The sequence below is a fragment of the Xyrauchen texanus genome, chromosome 45, assembly GCF_025860055.1.
Source record: "Xyrauchen texanus isolate HMW12.3.18 chromosome 45, RBS_HiC_50CHRs, whole genome shotgun sequence".
Taxonomy (NCBI): Eukaryota; Metazoa; Chordata; class Actinopteri; order Cypriniformes; family Catostomidae; genus Xyrauchen; species Xyrauchen texanus.
Genome location: NC_068320.1, coordinates 7289318 through 7306786, shown reverse-complemented (window position 1 = coordinate 7306786; position 17469 = coordinate 7289318). Strand labels below are relative to the sequence as shown.

The following is a 17469-nucleotide window of genomic DNA, read 5'->3' as shown; positions in this document are numbered from 1 at the left end:
ACAGTTTCTGATGGAAGGATGTGTTAGGTTGGATCTGAACATGTGTTTCGTGTATCTTGTCTGTTCTGTTTGTGTTTCTCTTGGAAAGTGGGTAGGAGGGTATTTGGATGGAGTGTGAATGGCAGCTGTTTTCTCTCACCTTGTCATATTTGGCGAGTATTTCAGCTCGCTCCTGTTCCAACTTCACTGCAGCATCCTGCTCTGAGTCAGACGCTTAAGAAAGAGAGAGAGATAGGGAGATATATTAGCCACAAATTTCAGTCCAATATGTGAATCATCTCTCTAATAAGCCTGCTCTGGAGACACTAAAAGAAAAGATGATGTACCACACACACACACACACGTCACCACGACTCTTGTGCCAGGCTATGTGCACGTTTAGGCCACGTGAAGTGTCCAACGCCCGATGGCAAGAGGTCACGGGACAGATCCAACAGGTGACACGGGTCGACTGACTGAGATGACTGGCTGATGCACCACCTGTGCCCCCTGCTGTGCCAACTTGCTGTGCTTTAGCCACCCGGCGCTCTGCTCGTTGTTGTGAGCGTCGCTCCTCTGCCCTACGTTGTTGTTGGAAGGTGACTGCCTCCAACTGGCCAGTAGCGTCCTTCACCAGCCTCCTCTAAAGAGGCCGATCTTGACACCGCTGGTACCAGTCATCGGCAAGTCCACTCTGCTCCACATCCTCCAGTACCACATCACTCGAATCTCTTCTCAAGTCTCTACTGCGCCCGCTTAGCCAACGCATCCTTGCCTGCTGGAGGAGCTCACCGATGGGACTTTGTCCACATCTTTCAAGGATTTGTGAGCTCTTCACACAATCCAGCCTGGTTAAACCCAGGATGGATCTTAGGCAGGCCAGCCTAAATTTTTCTAACCGGCGAAGATGTTCCATTAGGGGGGTGGTCCACATTTCGCAAGCAGGGAAGGGAGGGAATGACCATGGCCGAGAATACCTGAAGCTTCGTGCAGAGTGACAAACCGGGTAGTTTCCACACAGCGTTACGCAACCGATGAAAAGATAATGCCGCTCGACTGATTCGGAGTGAGACCTCTGCTGTCAAACCGGAGCTGGTCATAAGCACACTGCCCAGGTATGGAAAACACTCCACTCTCTCCACAACTGCCCCATCACCAATTGGGAGCTATGGGGGTGGAGTATCCGATGGTACATAATACCCAGGCTTGGTATTTGTAAGATGCGCCTGCCATTCTTCCACTCCGGTGGTGGGAGTAAACCCAGGACCCCTTTGAAACCCATAGAGGCCTGGTCTAGGCTAGCTGATGAAAGTTTCAAACAAGAATTTCAGCATCGCTGGCATCCTCCGGATGTCGAGGGGGAATGAAGTTTAGGACTGTGGCTCGTGTAACTGCAACGGACGGAGGAGGTGTTCAGGCTGGCTAAGAAAAAGCAACAGGCCCACTCTCATCGTCTACAGCCTCCCACATCAGAGAATGAGGAGGCTTACCGCAGCATACGCTCGGAAGTTCGGAGAGCCGTGAGGCGCTGCAAGGATGGTTGGTGGTCGCGGGTTGCTGAGGAGATGAAGTCTGCCTCAATGACCCACGATCAAAAATCGCTCTTTAATTCTATCAAGAAAGTTACTTGCAGCTCCACACCTATAACCATCATTTGGGGAAAAAACAGTGATCCAATCTCCGACCCCCAGGAACAGGTTTGCAGATTTTCTGAGCATTTCTGTGAGTTCATGGGGGAGGGGAAGTCCCTCAGCCTGGAAAACATTGTGGAACAAAGTGGGGATGACCCTGCTGGGGCTGCGGTGCCTCAAATATTGGAGTCACTCCCTGTGGGTGGCTGGCTGAGGTGCCATCTTTGGAGGAAGTACTGAAGGCAATTCGGAGCCTGAGACCAGGAAAGGCACCGGGCAGAGATGATCTCCCAAGCGAAATGCTGAGGGAGGGTGGCATTTGTGCACAGACTGCCCTACATGACATCATAACAGCAGTCTGGACCACTGGGCGGGTTCCACAGGATTGGAAGGATGCCCTGGTGGTCCCTCTCTTTAATAAGGGGGACTGCAAGCTGTAACAACTATAGGGGCATCTCGCTCCTCAGTGTGCCGGGAAAGGTTCTGGCAAGGATTATTCAACAACACCTTGCCAGGCACGCTGAGGAGAGGCTTGCGGAGCCCCGATGTGGTTTCAGGTAAGGTCGGGCTTGCACAGATGCCATATTCTCTGTCCGTCTGCTACAGCAGAGGTGTAGGGAATTCCAGCAAGACCTACATCTCTGCTTTATTGACCTGGTCAAGGCCAATGATACCATCAGTAGGCCTGGGCTCTGGGTGGTTCTTTGTGCTTTCGGAGTCCCAGACCCGCTGCTCGCGAACATTAAGGACCTTCAAGTTGGCAAGCAGGCCCGGGTAAAACTACGTGGCCGGGAGTCTGAGCCATTCCCTGTTCACCTTGGAGTGCGACAGGGATGTCCTCTGGTTATTTAATACCTATTTCGACCACGTGTTTCGTGAAGACTTCGATGGATGTACCGGAGGAATTTCCATCTGGTACAGATATAAGATGCCCAGGTGCGGTCAAGGGATGGCTCCCTATTGATCAACCATATTACGTATGCTGATGATCTGGTGATTGCTGCTCACTCAGAGGAGGAGTTGGAGACACACACACACTTTTCTAATGGCTGGGGCATAGCAACAAGTGGCTTTTCAAATAGAACTAAGCTTCTCAAGGGCATACTGCGTCATTCACATCTAAAGCAAACAAAATGAGTCTGCTTTCCGGGTTCAATACAAGTTATGGTCAAACAGCATTATTGACATGCTGTTGGTTATCACAGAAAACTATTTCCATTTGTCCCTCAGTTTTTTTCTGAATAAAACTGCATTCATAGCTAAGAAGTCTCCTGGGCAATGCACTGGAATAAACTTTAAAAAACAAATATAATCTTTCACACTATACATGTAAGGAAACCAGAGAGGGAAGTAATGGAACTATCCACAAAATAAGCTACTGTTGACATGGAGCAACAGTAACACATAACTAGATTTTCCACCTGGAATGGATAAGAAAAATAAGAAAATAAGAGCTTCACATTTCTGCTTTTACACCCGCTCGAAGACCTTGCCTCAAATACTTCCACTGTAAGTGCATAACTGTAAACACAATTCTGTTTCATTTTACAAACTGAGGGAAAAGCTGTAAGAGAAGATTTTGTGTTAAATAGCCCAACCTGCTGAATATCAGCCTGTACTTTGATGTTATCTAGCTGGGGTGTAGCTTTCTGTCTCTCTCTCACACACACACACACACACACACACACACACACACACACACACACACACACACACACACACACACACACATGTTGTGTTTCCATGTTTTATGGGGACTTTCCATAGACATAATGGTTTTTATACTGTACAAACTTTATATTCTATCCCCTAAACCTAACCCTACCCCTAAACCTAACCCTCACAGAAAACTTTCTGCATTTTTACATTTTCAAAAAACATAATTTAGTATGATATATAAGCTGTTTTCCTCATGGGGACCGACAAAATGTCCCCACAAGGTCAAAAAATTTCGGGTTTTACTATCCTTATGGGGACATTTGGTCCCCACAAAGTGATAAATACACGCACACACACACACACACACACACACACACACACACACACACACACACACATGTTGTGTTTCCATGTTTTATGGGGACTTTCCATAGACATAATGGTTTTATACTGTACAAACTATAGATTCTATCCCCTAAACCTAACCCTACCCCTAAACCTAACCCTCACAGAAAACATTCTGCATTTTTACATTTTCAAAAAACATAATTTAGTATGATTTATAAGCTGTTTTCCTCATGGGGACCGACAAAATGTCCCCACAAGGTCAAAAATTTCGGGTTTTACTATCCTTATGGGGACATTTGGTCCCCATAAAGTGATAAATACACGCTCACACACACACACACACACACACACACACACACACACACACACACACACACACACACACAAATGTTTCATTGTTTGGTCTGGGATGTTTATATATGATTGGGTTTTCTGTATTTTGATTATGCCGCACAGCTAGTGGACAAACATGAGAATAACTAGACTAGACCGGACAATAAAAGATGACACAACACAAGACAATAAGAGAAGAGAACAGAAGACAAAAGACAAGATGACAACTAATTAGTTTAGAGATTATATGATTTTAAGAAAAGAGACAAACTGTGAAGAGAAGAAACTAGACAAGAACAGAAAAGATTAGAAGAGACAACATGAGACGAGAACAAACTGGATGAGATGATAAGGGAAAAGAAGAAAAAACATTAGACAAGACAAGAAGACACAAGAAAAGACAATAATAAACTATATGAGAAGAGATGAGATTATAGGAGACAACATGAGAAAAGACACTAGACAAGAAGAGATGATATGACACAAGACAAGAGAAGACATGAGACAAGATGAGATGAGAAGAGTCTAGATGAGAAGAGACAAGATTAAAAGAGATGACATGAGATATAAGAAACTAGACGTGAAGAGACAATATTAGAAGAGACAACATGAGACACGAGAAGAAACAAGACAGGAACAGTTGATACGAGACAACAAGAAAAGACAGGAGATAACAAGAGAAGACATGAGACAAGACGTGTTGAAACTAGACAAGAGACACGATTACAAGAGGCAACATAAGACAAGAAAGGAAAGTAGAGTTGATAAAACATGAGAAAAAAAGGGAAGACACAAGACAATATGAGGACACAAGTTTAGACAAAGTAGGAAAAACTGATGTGAAGAGATGATACAAGGAGAATAGAAGACACGACAAGACGAGAAGAGACAAGATTAGAACCTACAACACAAGACAAGTGAAGAAACTAGAAGAGAAGAGACTAGATTGAAAGTGATGACATTAGACAAAAGAAAAAACTAGATGAGTAGAGATTATATGAGACAACAAGAAAAGAGAAGACAAGGAGATGATACGAGACACAAAGAAAAGAGAAGACGTGAGACACGAAGAGAAGAAACTAGATGAGACGAGATTAGAAGAGACGCATGAGGCAAGGGAAGAAACTATATGTTGAGATGATGCAAGAACAAAAGAGACGAGAAGACATGAGACAAGACTAGAAGAAACTAGATGAGACGGGACAAGATTAGAAGAGAAAAGACAACATGAAACAAAAGTAGACACTAGATGAGACAATACAAGATGAGAAGAAACTAGATGAGATGAGACAATATTATAAGAAATAAGACGACATGAAGCAAAGGAAGAAACTAGATGAGACGAGATGATACAAGACAAAATGATAAGACACAAGACAAGATGAGAAGAAACTAGAGACAATATTAGAAGAAAAAAAACTACATGACAGAAGAAAGTAGACTAGAATAGATGATAACATGAATTAAGAACAGAATAGAATATGACACAATACAAGACAAAAAGACACTAGACCAGAAGAGACGACATGAGACAAAGGAAGAAACAAGATGACAAAAGGCAATGCAACAAGAAGAGAACAGACTGGGTCACACAAGACAAGACTAGAAGAGAAAGCAGGTACAGTAGGACATACTCTACATCTACAGTAGAATATACACAAAATACAGTAGTCTAACATGGCGGGATGTCTTAAAGTTGCCCCTTAAACATCGAGGGCCTCCAAGACAAATTAGCATTCACTCAGCACCATGTTTTAGCTCAACACTCTCTCGTTCTCACTCCATATATTAGCCTGACAGCTCACACTTAGCACATGTGAGCATGAGCATATTTACAGGGATCCAATGTGGCCCTTGAAGCAGAAATGCTGTACATTAAATGAAAAGCATTTCAAATTGTCAGATTAACAAAGCACATTTTATGTAGTTAAGACCAAAGTAAATCACAACTTATCTTTGCTGACATTTTCCAGAGCAGTACTGTTGAGTAGAGATACTGAAACGAGCTGACAAGATATGCAATTAGTGTGAATCAGGAAGTAAAAACAACAGTTATGGTGCTATACTCAATTTCTGAAATGGGCCATGTCTTATTTTACAGCTAATGTGCTATTAGACCCACACACACAAATAAGTAAGTCTCACTAAAGTAAGCTCTCAGCACTTTGATGTAGCACCACAGAGTCACAGGTAGGTCAAAGCAGAGTTATCCCAGAGAGGACACGATGGTACGATGTATAGTAGTGGTGTTCAAAACAGCGAATCTACAGTAATCACCATACAAAAAAATTGTACATACAGAGGTTTTTGTACTTCAAGAATGAACAAAGTCACGTCGATGAGTTTGCAGGTTGGAAAAAATGTCTATACACAATGTCTCTTCAAAAATAAAGCTAATAATATATGTCCCTTGATAACAATGTGTTTTTACAACAATTGAATTTAATGGAATTAATGGAAAATTCCAATAAACTTCAAATAAAAATGGTCACCCTTAATACATACATGATAAAATGAATGTTTTCTTATTTCAAACTCTGCTAAAAGACTGGGATGGAGATTTTTTCAATAAAAAATACTTGAATAGATGAAAGAATGATAAAAGTTGCATAGTTTTTGCACTTCTTAAAGAATAAATATAGTAACATCGAGCAATTTGCCTATGTATTCTCTAACCTTCAAGTAGCCTAAACTTTATCCAAGATATCAAACCACAAAAAGACAAATTTGGTACTTACAATTGCCTATACACAATGTATCTACTAACATACAGTCAATAATGTATGTCCCTACATAGCAATTTGGGAGGAATCTTGAGCAGCTGGGTGCCAGATGGGCTGGTTTGAGTATTTCTATAACTGCTGATCTCCTGGGATTTGCCAAAAACAGCTCAACAGAGAATGGCCAGACTGGTTTGAACTGAGAAAGTCTACGATAACTCAGATAACCACTCTGTACAATTGTGGTGAGAAGAATATCATCTTGCGGGTTAGTGCTGTTTTGGTGGCACGAGGGGTACCTACAAAATATTAGGTAGGTGGTTTTAATATTGTGGCTGATCGGTGTATTTGGATATCATAGGCAAGCAAAATGTGTTTCCAAAGTAAAAGGCAATTCAAACACTATGATGGAACATAATTCTTTCTATGTAGGCAACTCAGTAGGATTAGAGAGACAGCCTAATAATGCAGAGTTTACATGATTTTAGGCCTGATTTTCACTCGCCGACAGTTTTGTGGAGATCGCAGACAAAAGCTAATCATAGGTAAATCGGAGCTCGCTCCCATGAGCAATGATCGCAATGTATGAACTATCAAAGACATGATTTGAGAGAAGTGCAGACGCGTCACCAATGTCAGCAAGATAGCCAATGAGAGAGCAAGAAACAGGGCACGGAAAGTATCAGTCGGAGGAGTCAAATTTTGGGGTCCAGGCAGAGTTGTTGGGGATTCGTCAATAGTTAAATATTTTGTATTGTGTTCACCCCTGTCGCTGATTCGTCATTTAATTTGAAAACTCTATGACTTCAATGACAAGACAGACAGTTTAATATGAACAGTACCACGATCCGGCGTCTTTGAAAGTCATGTAGTGTGTAGGAGGCATAAGTGTAGAGACACACTTACACAAGTCTCTCTTGTGTAAAGATGATCTAACACATGTTCCTCTCTTGTGTAAGTGTGTAGAGACACACTTACACAAGAGAGACTTGTGTAAGTGTGTCTCTACACTTACACAAGAGAGACTTGTGTAAGTGTAGAGACACACTTACACAAGTCTCTCTTGTGTAAAGATGATCTAACACATGTTCCTCTGTTCGTACTTTCACCCTGGTATGTTTGCCCTCACAGATGATTCCAGTCAGATTCAAGAGCCGTCCAGCTTTCTGTCTCTCTCACACACACACACACACACACACACACACACACACACACACACACACACACACACACACACACACACACACACACACACACACACACTATCTGACACCAAAAAAATATACTGCTTTAAGGGGAAGTCAGTCATTCAGGCATTCCTTGCTATTTTTATCAACACTTTATAACAATGTATTTCTGCTTTTTCCTCATCACTTCTTGCATGTTCTTCTTATTTCTGTATCTCTTGTATTTCCCCACGTTTGTTAAGGCAAGAATTTCCTCAGTTTTGTCAGTATTGTGATGTCAACGAATGGTCTGGTTCTTTATGATTTCACACACACGCACACACAAACACGTGCACACACGCGCCCAAGCAACCCTGTAATTTTGTCTGTCATTATAGCTCACTTACACACTCGTACATGGGTGGCTTTTAGCCACAAACAGCAAGCCATCATTTCAATAACAGCTTCTTTATCACGTTGGAAAAGATGCACCTAAATCAGAGTTCTTAAAAGAACACTCTTTCAAATAATTTTGACTCATCCCTCAATTTAAGGCTAAATGTTAAAATACATTCTGTTTTGAAAGTGTAGCCACAAGAGTTGCATTGCACAGATTAACATGAGACTAGTGTAATGAAACCACTTACTAATCTTGTATGTGCAAAGCTATACATAACTCTAATCTTTAGAACTCATGTCATGACCATATAAAGCCGGTAAATATGCTAACTTCGGTATGATACAGGCAATGCTATCAGAAAGGAACGTAGGGCTGGGCGATAAAACAATCTCGATATTTATCCCCCCCACCCCCCAAAAATAAATAAACTTGATATCTATGATAACGTTTTGAGTAATTTTCGATATTTAGCCTATGTTCCCTTTACAAAAGGCTTCACTACAATGTTGCGCTGCTAAGCGCTAGGGGAACAATCTTGCATTGTGAGCAGCTGTGAATTTGTGTGAAACACGTCAATGAACATTGACCTGAATTTATAGCCTCGGCTGGTGAAGCTCATTAGACGCACCTGTGGCCAGGCTATAAAATAGAGGCGTCACCAGCGTGTCGACAGATTTTTTTCATTCAGAGCATACTATGCTGTGTGTCTCACAACCTGCTACAAAACTTTCTTCCCTCTTTGTTAGGAGTTAAAAATTGTTAGGCAGCGCGCAGAACTTTCTTTCTTTATCTCTCTGCTCTGAAAGAGTATATATTTATATATATATATATAAAAAAAAAAGAGAAAAAAAAGAGAGAATGACGGAGAAACAGAGCAAGCGTGCGTGTTTCCTTGTCAGCGTCTCATGACAGACAAGGACACGCATGAGTTTTGCTTTGTTTGTTTGGGGAAAACACGCGGCTCTCGCGTTGGGGCGGGCGAGTGCGGCGCATTGTGACCTTCTTTCGGTCGGGATGCTTCAGCTCGCCTCGCTTACTTCGAAGCCAGCACCCGCACTTCATTACGTGGGGCTCTCGTATGGATCTGGCTGAGGGCGAGAGGCGGGTGCGTCCCTTTAGCTCGCTCTCTCCCCAGATCCGGCTGGTCCTTCTCGTGTTCTTGAAGCGCTCGGCCTCTTCAGTTCAGGAGGGGACCTCGATTCCCTTGGGTCTATAGAGTTCGAGTCACCCACATCAGAGCACTCAAAACAGGATACAAAATCCTCTGAGGAGTTACTCGATGTGGTGACTGCGTGCTGTGGCCAGACTTCAATTAGACTGGCCACGTGACCAAAACCCCCAAGCGCTCCAAATTAGAGGATAGATTTCTGTCTGATGGCCAAGGGAAGGGAACACCTCATCAGTCCCTTCCCTTCTTTGATGACCTCCACGATGAGCTTGCTTGTTCATGGAGGAACCCTTATACCTCAGCGTTCACGTGCCCTCGGCGTCGTTATATTCGACTATCGTGGGTGCTGAGGCGTGAGGGTATTCGAGGATGCCGCCCGGTCGAAGAGACACTTGCGGGTTATCTCTCGCCGGGTTAGGCATCGATCCTTGAAAAAACCTGCTCTCCCCTCTAAGCCATGCAGGACTACCTCCATGCTAGTGGGGAGGGCTTATCAAGCGGCAGGTCAGGCTGGTGCAGCGCTGCACACCATGGCTGTGTTACAGGCGTACCAGGCCGACCTGCTAAAAGATCTGAGTCGCGGGTGAAACTCTCGGCGAAGAGGCCTTTTCAGAGCTTCGTCGAGCTACGGTTTGTCTCTCCGTCGCGACCAAGCAGTCAGCCCGTGCCATTGGCGGTCTATGTCCGCTTTGGTCAGTACGGAGAGGCATTTATGGCTTAACCTGTCAGGCATCCAAGATAGGGACAGAGTTTTCCTAATCAATGCCCGGTTTAGCCTTCTGGACTCTTCGGAGACGCCATGAATACTGGTTATCTCTAGATTCCAGGAGGCGAAAAGCCATGAGGAAGCCTTTGGGCAGTTTCTTCCTCGCCGCACTCAGGGGCGGGGCCGTCGACCACCCAGTCTCGCCCGCCTCTGCTAGGAGAGAGGCTCAAAAACAGAGCGTGGCGAGTCGTGCTCCCCCTTGTAGGGACTGGGGACAGGCTCAGTAAGCCCTCAGCAGCTGCCCAAGCAGGACCTCAGGGCTGTGATCTCTAAAAGAAAGAAGCCCTGGCGTTCTTGTACCCAACCTTGTGAGGGTAGTTCCCTTCGGGCCGAGGCGTGTATCATCCACTCGGCCCTCCCGATACCCTCACGAAACCTCTTCACTCCCGCCGCCTTTGGTGTTTCGGGTGATAGAGGCTTCCAACAAAGAGTTGGGTGTACCGTTGCTTCCTGCCTTAGTCCAGGACACAGAACACTCAGCACCCCCTCAACAGGAAGTGTTGAAATTAGTACCCATCTCAGAGAACCTGGCAGCGTGGAAACTTCTGCCAGGTATTTCTATGTGGGTTCTAAAGACAGTAGAAAAAGGCTACAGAATTCAATTCGCTCGCCACCCTCCGCGTTTCAACGCCGTGGTTCCCACTACCGTAAGACCGGAGCAGGCATGTCTACTGTGGAAGGAACTGCAAAATCTCTTGGCAAAGGGGCCATAGAACATGTTCCCCTCCAGAGAAAGAGTCCGGCTATTACAGCAGATACTTCCTGGTTCCCAAGAAGGGTGGGGGGTTGCGTCCGATTCTAGATCTTCGAGGCTTGAACCGCTCAGACAGGGTGTTCAAGTTCAAGATGCTAACTGTCAAGTCGGTCGTGTCTCAGATCCAACATCACGATTGGATGGTCACGATCGATCTCATGGACGCATATTTCCATATTGGAATTCTGCCACAGCACAGGAAGTTCCTGAGGTTCGCTTTCGGGGACGAAGCCTTCCAGTATCAGGTTCTTCCGTTCGGCCTAGCACTATCACCCTGCACATTCACGAAATGCATGGATGCAGCACTGGCTCCTTTGCGACTCCAGGGCATCCGCATTCTGAATTATTTAGACGACTGGCTGATACTAGCACAATCTCAAGAACTGGCAGTACAGCACAGGGATATCGTCTTGGCTCATCTAGGTTCTCTGGGTCTGAGACTCAACGTCCAGAAGAGCGTTCTTGCTCCAACCCAGGAAATTACCTAGCTAGGGATTATATGGAACTTCGTTCACGATCGCGGGCACGGTTGTCTCCGCTCGTGTCAGCTCCATCCTGAACTCCCTGAGCAATCTCAGGCTAGGTCAAAGTTGCACTTTTCTTCAGTATCAGCGAATACTAGGTCTCATGGCGTCTCGTCCACGGTTATTCCTTTGGGCCTTCTCCATATGAGACCGTTTCAGCTGTGGCTAAAAGCCAGGGGATTTCATCCAAGGGCCAGTCCCCTAAGGCAAATAAGGGTTACGTGCCGCGGCCGTTCCCTTTCTATGTGGCTCAGACCCGGTTCCTTACCTTGGGTCCCACTCTCGGTGCGTCATGTCGATCGCAGGATGCTAACGACAGAGCGCCTCCCTGACCGGGTTGGGATGCGATCTTAAGTGGTGCGTCCAGCCCAAGGGGAATGGGAGGGTCATCAGCTCGATTGGCACATCAACTGCCTCGAGCTGATGGCGGTATTCTGGCCCTGAAATACTTCCTCCAACATCTCAGAGGCTGCCATGTCCTTGTGCTTGGTGGACAACACAGCAGCAGTCTCCTACATAAACCGTCAAGGAGGTCTACGCTCTCGCCACCTGAATTTGCTGGCACATCGGATTCTCCTTTGGGCCCAGGGCAAGCTCCTGTCACTCAGGGCAATTTACATCCCTGGACGCCTAAATGTGGGAGCAGATTTGCTGTCCAGACAAAACATACCGAGGCGAGTGGAAACTCCACCCGAGGTAGTACAACAAATTTGGGAGAGATTTTACAGAGCAGAAGTGGACCTCTTAGCCTCTCAAGAGACTGCACAATGTCCCTCTACTTCTCTCTGAGTCACCCAGCCCCCTGGGTCTGGGCCTGATGGAGCATACATGGCCCAGAATGTGTCTGTATGCTTTTCCCCGGTTTCTCTGCTCCGGGAGTCTTAGCCAGGAGTTAGCCAGCAAGGGTCTTGCCTCTTACTGATAGCGCCTCACTGGCCGAACAGGATTTGGTTCTCAGACATTATATCTCTCCTCGACGGCTCGCCTTGGGCGATTCCGGACAGGAGGGACCTTCTGTCTCAGGCACAGGGGCGATATTTCATCCCGGCCCGAATTGTGGAAACTTCATGTTTGGCCCCTGAAGGGTACCAACTGAGGAACACAGGGCTGTCACCTGAAGTTATCGAGACCATTCTTAGTGCTAGGGCTCCCTCCACCAGAAGAATCTACACCAATAAATGGGGTGTCTTCGAAAGGTGGTGCAGTTTACATAGTGCAGATCCAGTTCACTGCCAAATTGTTTCAGTTCTGGACTTTCTGCAGGAAAAACTGTCAGCAGGCATATGCCCGCTACTCTCAGGGTTTATGTGGCCGCCATTTCGACACGCCGCGCCTTGATGGACGAGCGCCTTTGGGAGGCACCCTCTTCTCGCTCAGCTTCATTAGGTGGAGCCAGGCGACTGAGGCCCCCTGTTAGGACCAGAACTCCCTCATGGGACTTAGCAATAGTCCTGGAGGGTCTGGCCGAAACCCCCTTTGAACCTCTAGAGTCAGAGTCTGATAGACTTCTGACTCTCAAGCTGGTTTTTCTTGTGGCGATTACCTCTCTTAAGAGAATCGGGGATCTACAGGCTCCATCTGTTTTGCCGGCCTGTTTAGAGTTTGCCCCAGGTATGGCCAAAGCTATCCTGCATCCTCATCCTGACTACCTTCCTAAGGTGCCTTTTTCGACACTACACCCTGTCACTCTGGAAGCCTTCTGCTCCCCGCCGTTTTTAACGCCGGAGCAGGAAAGTCTTCACGGACTCTGCCCAGTCCGTGCCCTTCAAACTTATGTCCACCGCACTAGCCAGTGGCGTAAGTCTGGGCAATTGTTTGTCTGCTTTGGGGGCCGCAACAGGGGACAGCCGCTACCAAGCAGACTATGTCACATTGGGTGAGGGATGCTATTGCCCTGGCCTATGAGTAGCGGTCAAGCTTAGCCAGTAGGTGTCATGGCTCACTCCACCAGAGGGGTCGCCGCCTCTAAAGCCTTGGCTAGAGGGGTCCCTCTGCAGCAGGTTTGTGATGCGGCAGGCTGGTCCTCTCCGCACACATTCATCAGATTTTATAGTTTGGATGTTCATGCTACTCCGGGCTCTTCGTCCTTGAGTCGACATCCCAAGCTCATGCCTGAGCGGGTTTGTGACGCGGCAGGCTGGTCCTCTCAGCGCACATTCTTCGTTTTTTATGGCAGTATTACGTGATGCGGCAGGCTGGTCCTTTCCGCACACGTTCATCAGTCTTCATGGGTTAGATGTTTCTGCTACTCCGGTTCTTACATCCTTGAGTCGACATCCCAAACTCATGCCTGAACAAGTTTGTGGCGTGGCAGGCTGGTCCTCTCCACGCACATTCTTCAGTTTTTATGACAGGCTCATGCCTGAACAAGTTTGTGATGCGGCAGGCTGGTCCTCTCCGCACACATTCATCAGATTCTATAGTTTGGATGTTCATGCTACTCCGGGCTCCTATGCCCTTGAATCGACATCTCAGCTCATGACTGAACAAGTTTATGATGCGGCAGGCTGGTCCTCTCCGCTCACATTCATCAGTTTTTATGACAAGTTTGTGTTGCGATAGGGTTCTCTTTGCACACATTCATCGAACTTTATGGGTTAGATGCTTTGCTACTCCGGACTCTTATGTCCTTGAGTCGACATCTCAGCTCATGCCTGAACAAGTTTGTGATGCGGCAGGCTGATCCTCTCCGCACACATAAATCAAAAATGAATGGCTTGGATGTTTATGCTACTCCGGGCTCCTATGCCCTTGAGCCGACATCTCAAGCTCATGTCTGAGACCTCTCATGTTTTTGTGAGTACACTGCACAACCGTAGGGGTCCGGACAGCCCCAAGTCTGCGGCGTGGGTATTGCGTTCCCCTAACGCTTAGCAGCGCAACATTGTAGTGAAGCCTTTTGTAAAGGAACGTCTCGGGTTACATGTGTAACCCTTGTTCCCTGAAAAGGCGGAGCGAGATGTTGCGCTGCTTTGCGCACTGGGACGTCCCAGGACTGCTCTTCAGAAAAGGTATCTGTCGACACGCTGGTGACGCCTCTATTTTATAGCCTGGCCACAGGTGCGTCTAATGATCTTCACCAGCCGAGGCTATAAATTCAGGTCAATGTTCATTGACGTGTTTCACACAAATTCACAGCTGCTCACAATGCAAGATTGTTCCCCTAGCGCTTAGCAGCGCAACATCTCGTTCCGCCTTTTTCAGGGAACAAGGGTTACACATGTAACCCGAGACATTCTACATATAGACAATTAGATGTGTGTCGCTAAAAAATTTATACACACAACTAATCAGCCGGTAAGAAATTATTAGCTGGCTAGCGGCTACCTAGCCCAGGTTTCATGTAAACCAGTGATGAGCCTAGGTACCGGCTAGCTAGGTAGCTATCTGGCTAATATGAAATTGTTGTGTACCGAACAACTGTCTTTGCTAGTCCTTTTCTGAAGCAATTTAAACGTTGAAATGCAGCACTTTTTGTGTTACCATCTCCTTAAGATGAATTGCTTAAGTTGTGTTTTTCCTCATTTTTTGAGTCACTTTGGATAGAAGCATCTGCTAAATGAAGAAATGTTAATGTGATAGGTATGTATATTGTGAGATATATATATATATATATATCCCCTTTTCTCATAATTTGGAATGCCCAATTCCCACTACATAGTAGGTCTCGTGGTGGAGCGGTTACTCAACTCAATCAGGGTGGTGGAGGACAAGTCTCAGTTGCCTCCGCTTCTGAGACCGTCAATCCGTGCATCTTATCACGTGGCTTGCTGTGCATGACACTGCGGAGACTCCCAGCATGTGGAGACTCATGTTATTCTCCGTGATCCACGCACAATTTACCACGCGCCCCATTGAGAGCGAGAACCACTCATCGCAACCACAAGGCGATTACTCCATGTGTCTCTCCCTCCCTAGCCACTGGGCCAATTTGGTTGCTTAGGAGATCAGGCTGGAGTCACTCAGCACACCCTGGATTCAAACACACGACCCAGGGGTGGTAGTCAGCATCAATACTTGCTACTCAGGCACCCTATACAGTGATACATTTTGATTTAGAAAGATATGAAAAAAAAAAAGAAATACAAAATATAATAATAATATGATAATATTTTGTATTATAACTCTCTGCAAAGTACTATCTACTTACATATTACAAAATACAAAATTACAATAATATTTTTTTTTTATTCTATAAAGTACTGACAACATTTCTCCCAAATTCCAAATAAATATATTGTCATTTAGAGCATGTATTTGCAGAAAATGACAACTGGCCAAAATAACAAAAAAGATGCCGTGTTTTCAAACCTCGGATAATTAAAAGAAAACAAGTTCATATTCATTTTTAAACAGCACAATACTAATGCTGTAACTTAGGCAGAGTTCAGAAACTCTGAATAAATTAACATTTATTCATAAAATGCAATAATCTCATTTTAATCAACAGTTGTGCAATGCACACAAGATGAGTACATGCTGGAGATATTAGCATGCAGCGAGACACATTCCTTTTTTTTTCTCAAATCAAACTAATCTTGCTCTCTCTCTCTCTCTCTCTCTCTCTCTCTCTCTCTCTCTCATCAGAGTGAGTGTAATGTCAGGCCTGATTGCAGATACACTCATTTCTCTCCTGTTGTTTAGTCCTCTTGACTCTTACATTATTTCATCCTAATTTCATCTTTAATCAAAGAAAGAATTGAGCAGAGACCAAGGGTGCACAGGGATGGAAAACAAACCGAATGTTTGACAGCTCCGTCTTATGTGTTTATGGCTGTTCCGCTCCTACAGTGACACTTAGCTTTCAAATGTGGCTGTAAATTAATAAAGATTGACTCAAACACAAAAACACATTGTGCAATGCAGAGTCGGCTTTAACTTTGACACATTTTTGAACAAGCATATTCTCTTTCTGTCTCTGTTTATCTCTTTCTTTCACTTTAATTTCAAACCAGATAAAACTCAACTGTTAAAAGATGAAATTTAAAATTAAAAGTAGAGAAAAGTGGAGATATTATAAAATGGCTGTTTAAAAAGACAGATCAATGATGTCATCGCATCTTACCTGATTCACTCTCTCCACAATCCGTGTCGTTGCACGTCAGATTTTTGGTCTGCATGAGTGACAAACACACACTAATAAATGCTCACATATCTATCAGTTTTCCCTACTCAACATGTTAAAGTTGACTTTCAGTAGCTAAACTAAAGAAATCCAGCTTTCTGTCGCTCTGAGCGAAATAAGACATGACAGAAAAATAAGAGAAACGTTTATAGAAAAAAAAATAGAGAAAACAAAGGAGGAATGCTTGGGATGATGACAGCAAGGAGAAAAGGAGGCAAAGAGATGCACTTCGACAATACAGCTGCTTGTTTTCTTAAAGAGACACGTCACAATTAATACCCACACTACATACCAGACTGACTGACAAACAAGAGTGCCTATTCACACACACACACACACACACACACACACACACACACGTTGTGTTTCCATGTTTTATGGGGACTTTCCACAGACATAATATTTTTTATACTGTATAAACTATTTATTCTATCCCCTAACCGAAAACGTTCTGCATTTTTTTAATTTTCAAAAAACATAATTTAGTATGATTTATAAGCCGTTTTCCTCATGGGGACCGACAAAATGTCCACACAAGGTCAAAACATTTCGGGTTTTATTATCCTTATGGGGGGACATTTGGTCCCCACAAAGTGATAAAAACACGCTCTCACACACAAACACACACACACACACACACCGTTAGAAATCACACACAGCACATACACGGCAAGTCTACAGTGTACAGTCATATGGGAATGAAAATAAAAAATGAGACTCTTTTTAATATCTCAATTGTTTCTGGAAGCCAGAAAGGAGATTACATGGAGAACATGGCATTTTCTACTCCTCAGATGTTTCTTTATAAAGGAGAAATACAAAGAGAACATGAGGAAAATAAAGACAGAACGAGGGCTGGACAAAAGAACACAGAAAAGATAAAGAGAGAGCAAAAG

General features: G+C 44.7%; 1 protein-coding gene across 4 annotated transcripts in view; it reads right to left on the bottom strand.

The window, feature by feature from the left end:
* The window catches only part of usp6nl (USP6 N-terminal like), a 90265-nt gene that overhangs the window by 36509 nt on the left and 36287 nt on the right, over positions 1 to 17469 (bottom strand). For 3 of the 4 annotated variants that reach the window (XM_052118470.1, XM_052118469.1, XM_052118467.1), the window contains one exon: positions 140 to 213. In XM_052118470.1, coding sequence (XP_051974430.1) covers positions 140 to 213 — 74 coding nt within the window. Of the gene's footprint in view, positions 1 to 139; positions 214 to 16513; positions 16853 to 17469 lie in introns of those variants that run through there. The other variant, XM_052118468.1, reaches the window with a different exon arrangement.